Here is a 13,703-nt window from a genome sequence, read left to right on the forward strand (position 1 = left end):
GTAGCCTCATTAGATTTCTCCTGTTCCGCAGCCTTCCATTTGTAATGAAGTAGCTTGTTGTGGGTCCGATCACAACCACCAATTCCACATCAGCCCGATCTCTGGCAGTTCTTTACAAAAGATTTTCGGCAAGACAACAGAAACATAATTTTAAAAAATCTTTTGCTACTTTGCAGGGCTCGTCAACAGTCCTTGCTTTGAACTTTTTGCAATTCCAGATGAGATGGGTTTTCATCATCAACGGACATTTATCACAAGCAAATATCCTTAAAAATTGTGCCTCCTCGTGAAGATAGCCAATCAATTACATCAAAATTGGAGGTTTACCGTACCTTATTGGACTCTCGATGAAGGCGAATCATCTTCGTTTGCTTTTGTATGTTAACATCTTCACGAATATTTCCAAATTGCTGGGCAAAAATATGTTCGAATAACAACTGAATGAAAACTCAAACAAAAGTAGCCACTGCGTAAATTAGCTCAATGAAGGCAGAAGAACCGTTACATCGCACCTCGCACCTGTTTTTTTTCCTTGAAATTTTGGCAGCTGCGCGCATACAATACGAGTTAACTGTTCAAATTTTCTGTGACAGTATGCCATGCTTGTGGGTTCATTGCACCGGAGTATCTGCGCACCGGCCGCTGATTGCGCGTGTAGCCTTTCCAGTGCCCAAGACCCTTTAGATGACAAATCTTGTCATTAGTTAGAGGGCTGGTTTCTATTGTAGCAAGAAACATTTCTTTCCCCTTTATCCACTCAAGAGGATCTCCTGAAAACTCAGCTTCAGTTTTGGAACGCTTCTCTGGTGTTTGAAAACTTCTGTGAGTCTTGCTTTGGAGGTGAAAAGTCAACTCTGCTGTATACACTCGGCGAAGTGTCTGCAAACTCTGCCTGCTTGCCCGTTGACAGGGATTACATGTTATGTCAGCTTGAGGTCAAATTTCTTAAAACATTCAACATCACTAATTCTATTAAATTGTCTTGCTTTACTCCGGTAATCTCAAAAGTCCAAAGTTTTGCTTCAAGCATTTCCAGTTTTTTTATTTCTTCTTAAGGCTTTTCCTTAAGCTGTTCTTGCTGTTGTTGAGCTCGCCGAATGCGATTTTGCACAATTTTTGACATCTTTCTGACGTTCTCTTTGTCACATTTCAATATGAAATTCTCAATCAGCATCCAAATAAGATCCACTTAGACTTACCGGATAATTTTCGCCTTTGTTCAAGTTTTTGCTGTTGAAGCTTGCATTGCTTTGTGTTTATTCTGGGTTACTGGTTAGATCCTTTAATTTTTCACCTGATTTTTTCAATCGGACAGATGTGTTTATTTAACTAGATATTTCGTGTGTTAATGAAAACGAAGTCACTGAATGTCTTTCAACTGTCGCTCGTTCAATATCCGTTGAAACTTCTTGCTGTTTCTGTTGGTGCATTGCAAAATATTCTCATGTGATTTCAGTCTGTCTCTGTAGTCGTTTACCCTGCGTTCGACATCATATGATCTTTCCATGTTGTTGTTGTTTGTAGATCGGCTTACAATGATGCCGAGGCCGCAAGGCGCCCAGTGCGCTCCAGAAACTCCAGTACTTTGTCGGGATTGTTGTTGAGGCAGTCCAGAGGATGGTTTTCCCCCATGGTCTGCTTGCGTTGGTCGTTCCAGTACCGACATTCCATTATGTAATGTGCTGCATCTTCAGGTCTGCCGTTGCAAAGTTTGCAAGTGGGGTCGGATTCTTTCCCGAACTTTGCTAAGGTGACCGTTACCTGAGGCACTCGGTTGAGACGAAGCCGGTAGATCTCGATTTCTTTCTCTCTGGGTAGGTTTGGTAGCACCAGAGGACAACCCCCCGTGGCCCTTCAGTGATGCGCGTTTTGTGGGGTGTTTCTGCGGTATCTTTCCAGTCTTCTCTCTTCTCGCTGTTGGACTAGAGCTTCCAGCGGGTCCGTGTTAGGGGGAACATTAGCGAGTCGTTTCTTCGTAGTGGATCTCCAATCCTCTCTGTATCGGTGTTGACTGTTATCCCGGACGGTGTAGACTCTGGCTTCCGCCTTGGTGGGAAAGGCTGGCGAGCCTGCGGGGCTCCGCCAATCACTCTAGCTGCCAAATTGTTGCAAGCTACCAGACCGTCGTGGGAGGAGTCAGAGAGGAAACTGCCCCAAACTTCTGCAGCGTAAAGTCCTCCAGGGCGCACGCATCTTTCCATAGGAAATGTGTTCTAATTGTTGGTGGAAGAGTAACATTTTTCCTCGATATCAAAATAGTTCTCCATTCCTGCGACCACTGGGGGGTGTTTTTGAAATTCCCAAAGTCTTCTTAAACATTCTTAACAATTCAATAACAAGCTTTGCAACAGAATAAATAGATCAAATTTCTAAAGTCCTGGAACAATACGGATCGCTAATCTTACGGCACTAACAACGACTTCTTCTAGGGTAGAACTGCTTTATACCGTTTATTCGATGCTCATGAATTTAAACAAAACAAATTTCGGACTGTATTTCACATAGGTATCAAATCAACTCCGACTCAGTGTCTTAAATCAAAACTCTCAGTTCTGAGTTTAACACTTTCAATTAGAAGATAATACAATTTTAACTGCCAACTCGTACTTACTTATTATATCAGGCTTACCATAACAAAAATTAAGAATCTGTTTAGTTTTTGCAACAAAAGTTTGATCGTAACACATGACCAAAAATCGCGCAAAGAACCTCAAACCGACCGAATTAATAAAAAACCCAAATTAGCTCGACACATTAAAATTTAGTGTCCACACTCAATATAAGATTTTTATACACTTTCAAAACGATCCGAATGTTACAGCCATAACTTACTGAAACTTTCAGTAAATACCAAAGTTAAGAAAAACTTGGCTGGCAAAAGCTGCACTTTAAAAAATAATTGCGCTCGCTTAGAGAAGTTCTTTGACAATTAAATTTCGCACTCTCTTGAAAAAGCGGCACGAACAAAAAACAACTCTTTTCGTTTCACTCACCAATTTTGCAAACTCACACCGTTCACTTCATCCGTTTCCGGCTTCAAAATTCACTCCCATGCAATTGATTAAAAAACATAGCTGAAAGACTCCACACAGCAAAAAGACTCCGGAAGACATTGCCGGAAGATTCCCCAAAATTCACTTAGATTCCAACAAAACCTTGCTCACTAAACTAAACAAACGAAATAATTTCTAGTGAACTTTATTATCAAGTAGTTTAATCACTGAAAAACAGGAACATTAAAAAGAGAAAAATTCTTCACAGGCTGCGACTCGCAACAATTTATTCTCAATTTAATGACCTAAGTAAAATGAAAAACGGGATCGAAAGGTAAAGCAAATTACAAAAAGACATAGCAGGACAAGTCCTGAATTACAATTCAAAAAATTGACTAACTATTCACCTTATGATGAATATTTTACAGCAACATCAATCTAAGAGAGTCAACAAAGCCCCTGACGCCAGATGTGCAAAAATGCACAGAAAAAAACAAATAACTAGACAGATTTTTCCCAAGATTTAGTGCTTAAAGATATATTGACTCTTTGCGTACTTAGAAAGAACGCATAATAAAAACAACATGGTGTGCATCAATGAAACAAAGCGAAAAAGAGGGAGAAACGGAAGAAAATCGGCAAAAATGAGATACTTTTAAAACCAATGGCGCAAACAAAAAGAACCTCATAACTACAATCCAAAACCCTTAACCAACGCATATAATCAAAATTTAAAAGTAAATACTTTTGGTAGGCCAGAAAATACGTCACACTAGAGGGTCAGTGAGAATTATTTGTTGTTCCTAAGACAAAGTGAAAAGACCACAAACGCTTAAGACGAAAAACTCAACTTTTATTTTCCAAAAAGCAGGTGTCATTATCTCAAACCGAAACAATTAATCACATTCACCTACTACTCATTAGAAACCGGTGTCAACTCCCATTCACGTGATAAAACAGTAATAAGTACAACAAATAATAAAACAAAGTAAAATTATTTGAAAATGAAAAGCGCACAAGTAAAGAAACAACAGTTTAAATTAAAAACGAGGAATGATTAATTCTTTTAATTTAGGCATCCTTAGCGAGCAATAAGAGTTGTCATTAAGGAGAGTAAAAGATAAAAAAACACGTTGAGGAATAAAAACTCGTGAAAATAGCAGTCACATTGATGCACGTGAACAATTCGCTCTCGAGAACCTGAAATTTGTTCAATTACCAATTTCTCACTCCACTTTAAAAGTAATTTGAGAAAATCGCGCTTCAAACCTACTCGCTTTTTCGCTCCCTTCACTACTCAGACGTGATTAAAATCACCACTATAATTTGACTTCTCACTGACGTGAAAAAGCCAAAAAAAGTATGAACCGATTTTAAAAAAGACAGCACACCAATACAATCCAAATACTTTGGATTTCAAAAAAGCAGAGCGCCTAAATAATAGCCGTCAAGAGGCTGACAGCGGCTAATAATAAAGCTACAAAAACTGTGGAAAAAAATTGTCTAACACCTTAAGATAGCAAAAAATAGCTATGGTAATTGCCTACGATACATGCTCAAAACAAGCTCAAAACCTAGAATTCTATCAATCTGGTTGGGGGCAATTATTCAGCCGATTATAGCAGCCGAAATGTTGGTGCAAAATCTCGACATCTTACAAACTCGTCAAAATGCATGCATATAAAGATTGCTTTCAAGTTGACAAATGTTAAAGCTTCGAGCAGTACACGAACCGCATAGTATGAAGAATGCAACGGCGTCTCTATGTTGTTATAGTCAACATAGGACATCGCTAAGTGACTCGCAGCGTCCATGTTTATCACAGACAGCTGCTGACGCTGTCCAAAGTTTGAAAAAGAATGAAATGCACCAGAATGGCCAAAATTATCCTTGCTCACAGAATTTGCATACATTGACGACGACGGGGGGTGTTGAGATAATAGCTGTTGTTGGTGCTGATGATTGTGGTTTTGGTTTCTTGGGGTATTAAGTAAGAAATTATTGTTGGTGAGGGTGCCCGAATGAAAGGAAGAGCCGAGAGGATACCCGGGCACAGCCTCGGAGATCGCGGCCATCGCCGCCAAAGAGTCTAGGCCGTTGAGCTGCAGTGAAAATTCACACGAATTATCATTGATCAGCATGTGGCCAGGATCAGCAATTTCATGCACGGCAAACAAACTTGCCTACCATTAGAATTGTTTTTAGCTTCTGTTTTGGATTTTAACGACTGGCATGCATTAAGTAACAGATAACCGCAGTCGGTGAAACTAAAATACTCGAGCTACATTTTAAATTCAATAAAACTCCAACAGCGGAAATAAACCACAACAAACACACCTCCACGTTTAGACAGAAGCGAAAATACAAAAAACCTGGAAAAGGGACTATAATAATTTATAATTGCATAGATGACAATGGTATGAAATCAGATTGAAACTCCACTAACGTAATGGTGAAAAGTGTATTGATCCTCTCCGTTCCTTAGATCTTGCTCGTAGTAGTAAAGCCCCTCGTTGATCACTTCCGCCCATGCACTCATGGCTTTGGCTCTCGAGGGCACTCCTCCTCCAACAGTTCCGCTTATCCTGTCGTATCCCATATGCTTTCTAACGTAAGATGGCGCATGTCCTCCACCCTGTCCCGTAGATCCGCTTTGAACACCTGCACTCCCACTTGTGACATCTGAGGAGCGACTTGTGTCCTGTGTTACAATTAGAAGTTTGTTCACGTCGGAATCCACGAAGTCGTCACTCTGAGAACATCCACTCTCAGACCTGCTTTCTGCTTTCGAGCTGAAAGAAGCCAAATAATACCTTTCCGAAAAATAATTCTACGCTGCCGAAAAAGAAAAGCGATAGATAATCAACTGTTGCACTCTGGTATCTCTGTAAAAGAGACATCAGAGCACGTCAACGTAACGTAACGCACAAACAAATCCCATAATGAAGTGCCACCATACAAGATATCGATTGCGTATTGTAATTACGACAAGAATCAATGAAATATACCCGTTAGATTGCCGGAAAATAGCCGCCGTTGATTCCCATAACTCTATTGGGATTGAAAGAAAAGAAAATATCAACAAAAACTGATTTTTGTAAAAAAAAAACATTTTTAAGTGCGATCTTTTTTGGTGTCATTTCGTAATTGAACATACTCCTGTCTCTCAGTGAGAGGCTACAGAGTCTAGTATCAATACCAATAAGCATGATAGATAGTAAATAAAACTTATGAGAACAAAGTTCAAGTACCGGGCATCTAAAAATGGGCTTTATGGGTTTATCCCGCTTCTATTTCTGACTTTGATTTTTTTTAATACGGACTCTCTTCATTTTTAAATGCTCTGCTGAGCAGCGGCTGTTTAAAAGGACTTTGAGCAAAATGACAGAAGAGTGAAGATAGCCTAGAGAAGCCAAAAAGATTTCACGCAAAATGTCGAAAAAGCGGCAAAATGGGTAAAGCGACGGTGTAAAAAAACATAGCAGGACCAGTCCTGAAATACAATCCAAAGAATTGAATGAAATACTGAGTGCCAATGTACCTGACCAGCAGATCAATTGAACAATCCCAGCCAAAGAGACAATCTCAAAAGTTGAGAAACTAAATTAATCGAACCAACTATACACAGTATTCATTGCAAAAAATCTTGAAACTTTTACCCTGAACGCCAAACATGATACAATTCACTATACTCATAAACTCACGCAAAAGACTTGAAAGAGAGTTATTAGTCACTAAAGCAGATAAGCTCGAGAATATGACAAATGCTTCGAAAAAATGACAAGAGCAAAATTTAAGGAAACTTTCTAAATTTTGAGGGAAAAGTTCAAAACCATGTTTTGGTCTGTAGAGTGCTGCGATGTGACCCATCTGCAAGACCTAAAAAGATTTCGTTGGTAGGTACAGATCGTTAAACTCAGAAAACAACAAAATTTCAACAAATTAAACAATGACAAATTTTATCCAAATGTTAATAAAACTCGTGATACTAACATCTTCAGTACCATTTCATTGTCTCCAGAGACTATCCAGTATCTCTAATTCTAACCTCAAAGAGTCTCAGTGGCTCATAAAGATAAATAAATTTGGAACATGAAAATAATTTTCAGAAACTTTGAAAAAAGTTTAAATTTTGTCAAAAACCGTAGAGGTGATTCCTGGGCCGATGGTGGGGAAAACTCGCTGGCAAAAAATTTCAAGTTATATTAACAACAAAACTGCTAGAATTCGTGATATATAAAAAAAATCTGTGTCATTGCCACTATAAGCAATGCAGTAACCTATTACCAAATCCTAGAGGAGGGGGGCTCGGAAAACTTAGATAATGACAATAAACTTTTAAAAATTTGAAAAAATGCAAGTTTTATCAAAAAATTGAGAAAATTCGTAATTTCAAATTGTTGAAAACCATTCTAATACCTCTAAAAACTACGCAGTAACCTATTATCAAAGACTGGAGGAGACTGCTTGACAGCTAGGGCTAAAAAACTCAAAAAATGACAAAAAATTTTAAAAAATTGAAAAAAACTGTAAAAACTTGTATAAATTTGCGTGTTTTTTTCCGAGTACCAGAAGATATAGCTCTTAAAATGGTCACAAAGAGTAATTATTTCTTGAAAAAGACATTTATCAAATTTTACAAACCTCTATTTTAGACTGGTCAAACAAAAAATTCGAAAAAAAACGAAAAAACGTGAAGAATTGCAACATTTTGGGCGGGCTCATAAACTCCTAAAAATGACCTTTTAACCTTGAAATACGGCCTCCCCGGTTGCTTCACTACTCTAAGCACTTGAAGGACTACTAAACGCGGCTAAGGGCCTCCAATGAAATTTGACGCCCGCTGAGCTTTACCGGTTTATCCCGTTTTGAAAGCTCAAAGTCATAGAAAAAAAGGTGTGAAAACAACTTACAAAAATTAAAACAACAAAGCAGGACAAGTCCTAACACACAATTCAAAGAATTTTCAATGAATAAACAGAAAACTAGACCAAGAACGGACTATGAATGGATTGGGAAAACAATTTCGAAAAAAATCCGATCCAAAAAATCGAAAACACTGAAAAAATCAAAGTGAAATTGCCGCATGTGAACAAAAAACCACTATCGAGAAAGCGACTTTTTGTTCAAACACCGTTTTCTCACTCCACTTTAAATTTAGAGCGAAACAATTTCACGCCGCAAAACCACTCGCTTTTTCGCTCCACTTCCTGTTTCGGCGTGACCAAAATCACTACTCCAATTTGACTTCAAAAATCATGAAAATGTGTGAACAGATCTTAAAACATAGCTGGCAGATTGCCAGAAAATAGCCGCAATAGATTCGTAGATCGGCAGTCTAAAAAAAACAGTAAAAAAGACAGACCAAAAAAATTTGTCTTTTCATTGAAGGCTGATCTGTTATATTTTGATTAAAAATCTGTATAAGTTGTTGCTGCCTCTATTAGCTGATCTCAAATAACCTTCATTTAGAGTGACACACACCCATTTGACCTTATCTCTTTGAATTAAAGTAAATAAAACTCAACTTCAAAGTGAGGAAGTCATTTTTGAGAGTGAGGTAAGTCAAGTGTGACCAAAAATTTAATCACGCGCATGAACAAATAACTCGCTCCACTAAGAGCGAAAAATGACGTCACACAAGTAATTCAGTTGAAATTGCATGAACGAATGAACAAAAAGTGGCTGTGACGTCATATGGTCGTAACAAAAATCATGACGACGAAATAAAAAAAAACCAAGAGAAGGCCAATAATAGCCCCAGCTATCGCTGTGCGGCTATTAAAAAAGACAGCGCCCCAATACAATTCAAATTCTTTGAATTGTAAAAAGACAGAGCACCAATACAATCCAATTCTTGGATTGTAAAAAAATAGGAGCGCTATAATAGCCGGCTGAGAAAATGAGGGCGGCTATTAACAAGTAAAAATGAAAACGTCTCGAGATAGAAAGTATTTTCCCAGCGGTTACTGTAAGCGACAAACTTACATGTTAGCAGAGAATGTGTTGATCTTGACTGGTGCTGTCATTTCTTCATCGAATTGGAACTCGAGCTCTTCGATCTCATCGCCACCCTTGTAGCCCGCAGAAGCTGTGGCAGCCTCCAACGCAGCATCGCCTGTCCCACCACTCTGCCTGGAGCTCTTCTGCTTTTTCTTACTACTGCTGTGTTTGCTGGGGTGACTAGGGGGCTCCACGTACATAGCACCACTAGCCTCCTAAAAGTTATCTCATGTTACACAAATCGGCCATCTGCTACAAAAAGGGATACCGATTCTCCAACTAAAGTCATGCGCAATAGGCTGACTCCCCTTATCGTAAAACTACGCAGCCGCTCATGGCCACGAGTTGAGCAAAAAAGCTGGCGCTACTTCATTTGAATAAGCGCACGAAGTTTAATCTAAGGGATATCAATATAAAGCATACCCGGCATGGGTTTATCCGGTTTCTATTTTTGATTTCGTCAAAATTTTCGGCAGAATGAGAGAGGAGTGAAACTAGCATAGAGAAGTGAAAAAAATTCACGCAAAAACACAAAAAAGCGGAAAAATCAAGTAAAGCGAAACAAATCTTGTCTACTGGAATAAAAAAAACAACCGGAAGATTCCGGTGTCGAATCGAAGTAAATGCTCACTTAGGCCCAAGCGCTTCCTATAAGAAATACATGGTTTTATCATTTGCACAATATTTTAACCGATCAAATAAATTTCTCCTGAGAATTCTTCCCAGTTTGCGTCTCTTATACTCTAAGTCACCGATTCTCTACATCTATTCAGTAAATAAGGTGACGCTTAAGAGGGTAAACAAAAAAAACGGTACTTACCAATAAAACCAGCAAACATAACCGACTAGCGTCGGGCGAATTGCTCTCAAACGATCAGCCAGCGGTTGGCTTCGTTAGTAGCTAGTCACAGTTTAGTGAGGCTAGCTTTAGCTTGATTCGACTCTGCAAATTTTAATTTTCTAGCATTTTTGGGTAAAAAAAATCAAATAAAAACTGAGATTTTAAAAAAATCGCAAAATATTGCAAAACTTAAAAGAAAAGCTTCCAGATTTCCAAGTGAAAATGTTCAAAACTATTTTTTGTCTCTGGATTTATGTCAAGTAACTTATCTGCATGACTTGAAAAGCTTCGTTGGCCAGTAATGATCGTAAAAGGACAAAAATATTCAAAAATTTTTAAAATAATCGCAAAGTTTAACAAAATCTAAGAAATATATGCAAACTGGGCGCTACAACTTTATCCCGTTTCTGAAGACGAAGGTAAAATACGGCCAAGCGAAATTTTTTCAAAAGAAAAATCGGCCAAGCGAAATTTTGTATAAAAGACAAACAGGATTAATATATTTGCTAAAAATTGCTTTTGAGAGCAATTAACAATTATTTCCTAAAAAAGTGTTTGTCAAGTCATTTATGATAAAAAACATTTCCACAATAACTCATTGTTAATGAGGATCAGAGATGATGACATTACGCCACATAACTGCAGCTGAAGTGCGGTATCAACAAAAAGAGAAAGAGATAGATTGTGAGAAAAACGTGGAAAAGAAACCCTAAACGACAGTGAGAGAAAGAGAGATAGGAAACTTTTCCATGATGGGATTTGACTCTGCAACTTCCAGTTTTCTAGACCTGTTATTGAATAAATCATAGAAAAAAACTGAAGGCAAAAATAAAAACAAAAAATTGAGACTTCGTACTAAAAAATATCAAAATCATTTCTTGTCTCAAAATTTCTGTCAAGTAACTCCTCTCCAAGACCTAAAAACTTTTGTTGGCCAATAATGGTCGTTAAATTCAAAAAAGGACAAAAAACATTGAAACATTTTGGAAACAATCAAAAATTTTCAACAAATTTTTCTAAAATTCAATATATAAAAATCTTCAAAACAATTTCATTGTCTCCAGAAACTATCAAGTATCCCTATTGCAAGCTTTAAATAGTTTCATTGGCTCATAAAGATCCATAAACTTGGAACATGATAAAAATTTTCCAAAAATTTGACCAAAAAGTTAAATTTTATCAAAACAATTCTAAAGCTAGAGTCATTAAAACATTGATAACCATTCCCTTAACTCTAGAAACTATGTGACAACTTATCGTCAAAGCTTGCCCAGGACCTTGGTGCCGGACAAAAAAGATGAAAAAGAGTGAAAAAACTGAAAAATTGCAATTATTTTTTGAAAATTGTTGACATTATAATCTTGAAAAACACTCAGCTACATCTAGCAGCTATGCAGTAACTTATAATCAAACCCTGGAGGTTTGCTGACCCTTAAGGCTAGAGAAAACTAAAAAATGACAAATTCACTAAAACTTGAAAAAATGCAGGTTTTGTCAAAAAATGCTTAATTTGGTGATGCTCCTGAAACGTTAAAAAACCATTCCATTACCACTAGAAACTATGCAGTAACCTATTATCAAACTCTGGAGGAAGTTCGTTGGCCCTTGAGATTGGAGAAACCTAAAAATGCCAAAAATTTTTACTTAACTTGAAAAAAAATTGCAAGTTTTATCGAAAAATTGCTAAAATTCGTGATTTTTACCCCTAGAAGCAATGCAGTAACCTATTATCAAACCCCGGAGGAGGTTCGTTGAATCTTGAGGCTGGAGAAACCTAAAATATAACAAAAAAAGTCAAAAAACTCAAAAATTTTATCAAAAAATTGCTTAAATTTGTCATTAAAAAAATGAAAGCTATTACATGGCAAACAAAATATTGAAACAAACTCTTAAGGAATTTCTGTGGCCCCTGCGTCCAGAAAAATCGTGAATGAAAAATGAACGTCAAAAAATTAGAAAATTTGCACGCTTTGTAGAAAAAATGCAAAAATCTGTGATGTTGCCATTGCACTACCACTAGAAACTATGCAGTAACCTCTTAGTGCTGAAAGAATGACAAACATTTTCAAAAAGCTTGAAAAAAATTGTGAAAATTATTATGAAGTTGGGTGTTTTAGTGATCGGTTGTTCGTCAGTAGCCACGGTGCTCTAGGAATAATTAATGCCCGCTGGGCGCTACTTGTTTATCCCATTTTGGAGGACGAAAAGTCAAAAGCGTCAGACAAAAGATCGGTCAAGCGAAAATTCGCAAAAAAAGACCGACAGGACTAATATAATTGCTACAAACTTCGTTTGAGAGCAATTAAAAACAGAAGTTTCTCTAAATTTGATTCTCAAGCTTGTTCCATGTACATCTTTCAATACCGCCTCTGCTTATTTACTGACTAAAAATACGAAAAAACCCAGAAAAAAAAAGAAAACATCAAGAACATTGAAATTAGATTTTTGAAACCGAAACAACATAAAACTGATTTTCATCAAATGCAAGGTCACTTTATCTACTATCACAAAGACTAACTGTTGCCACTATATAGACTAAGGGAAAATCAAAAAACATAGCTGGCAGATTGCCGGAAAATAGCCGCCGTTGATTCCAATAAGCATGATTGGGATTGAAAGAATAGATATTGAAAAAAATGTACAAAAATATTTTTTAAGTCCGATTCATTTTGATGGCATTACGTAGTTGAACATACTTTTGTTTCTTAGAGAGAGGCTACAGGGGCTACTATCAATACCAATAAGCATTAGAGATGGTAACTAAGACTTATAGGAACGACGTTCAAAAAGCGGGTATCTAAAATTGGGCTTCATGGGTTTATCCCGTTTCTATTTCTGACTTCAATTTTTTATACTGATTGTTCATTTTGAATTGCTTTGCTGAGCAACTGTTGTTCAAAATCACTTTTAGCAGAATATGAGAAGAGAAAAACTAGCCTAGAGAAGTCAAAAAGATATCACGCAAAATATTGAAAAAGCGGCAAAATGAGGTAAAGCGGAACATTTTTTCTTCAACGAAGTAAAAAAAATAGGAGCGCTATAATAGCCGGCTGAGAAGATGAGGGCGGCTATTAAAAACAAAAAAAATTGCTAATATATTTTCGAAAACAGTTGGTGTCAACAGTAGCTTAAAGCAGTAAATTATTTTAAACATGCCTCAATAGACCCAATGAGACCTATTGCCGTGAGAATGTAGAGCATAATAAGAGGTAGTCAAACAGTTTATATAATCTATAACGTCCAAATATTAGAGTAAAATTTCAATGATCGAATAACCGACCAAATTAGGTAAAATTTCTCTCAAATAAAAAGTGGGAGCTCTAATCTATTGCAGTCTGCATTAATGGGGGGGGGGGGGGGGTGTAAACTGCAGGGAGGGGACTAAGAATTTCACTAAGGTGCTTCAAATGACGTCATGAGAGGTTATTTTAAAACACTACTGATTTAAAGTGAAAAAATGACAGTAAATTATATAAAATTTAGGGCAAAAGAATATTTCCATTAAGAAATTGAATAACCTCAGGTAGATGCAGATAAAAAAATTATACACCGATCAGGAACCCAACCTAAATATGAGCCGCTCTACTAAATATCAAATGGCTTTTTATTTCCGATAAAGCCAAGCAATTAAAAAACTGAGCATAAGTTTGTATCATCAATTAATCCATTCGAAATGCTGCATTCTCTTAACGCTCAAATAGCTGGAGAAGATATCATTCACATCATTCTTCATAATGTCGTCGATTGGAAGGTCGTAACTGCAGCTAGCCGTTGTTCTGACGTCATACAGGGAGCGGACTAAGAATTTCACTAAGGTGCTTGAAATGACGTCATGAGAGGTTATTTTAAACCACTACTGATTTAAA

The 13,703-nt window shown here is 37.1% G+C and overlaps 1 protein-coding gene across 3 annotated transcripts in view; it reads right to left on the reverse strand.

Annotated features, from left to right (window-relative positions):
- The window catches only part of LOC142337638 (uncharacterized), a 114,803-nt gene that overhangs the window by 35,677 nt on the left and 65,423 nt on the right, over positions 1–13,703 (reverse strand). For 2 of the 3 annotated variants that reach the window (XM_075387021.1, XM_075387020.1), the window contains 3 exons: positions 8,982–9,211; positions 5,440–5,785; positions 4,727–5,095 (listed from right to left, as the gene is read on the reverse strand). In XM_075387021.1, coding sequence (XP_075243136.1) covers positions 4,727–5,095; positions 5,440–5,785; positions 8,982–9,211 — 945 coding nt within the window. The remainder of the gene's footprint in view (positions 1–4,726; positions 5,096–5,439; positions 5,786–8,981; positions 9,212–13,703) is intronic. The other variant, XM_075387022.1, reaches the window with a different exon arrangement.

The sequence above is a fragment of the Convolutriloba macropyga genome, chromosome 4 (assembly GCF_964194025.1).
Source record: "Convolutriloba macropyga chromosome 4, txConMacr16.3, whole genome shotgun sequence".
Taxonomy (NCBI): Eukaryota; Metazoa; Xenacoelomorpha; order Acoela; family Convolutidae; genus Convolutriloba; species Convolutriloba macropyga.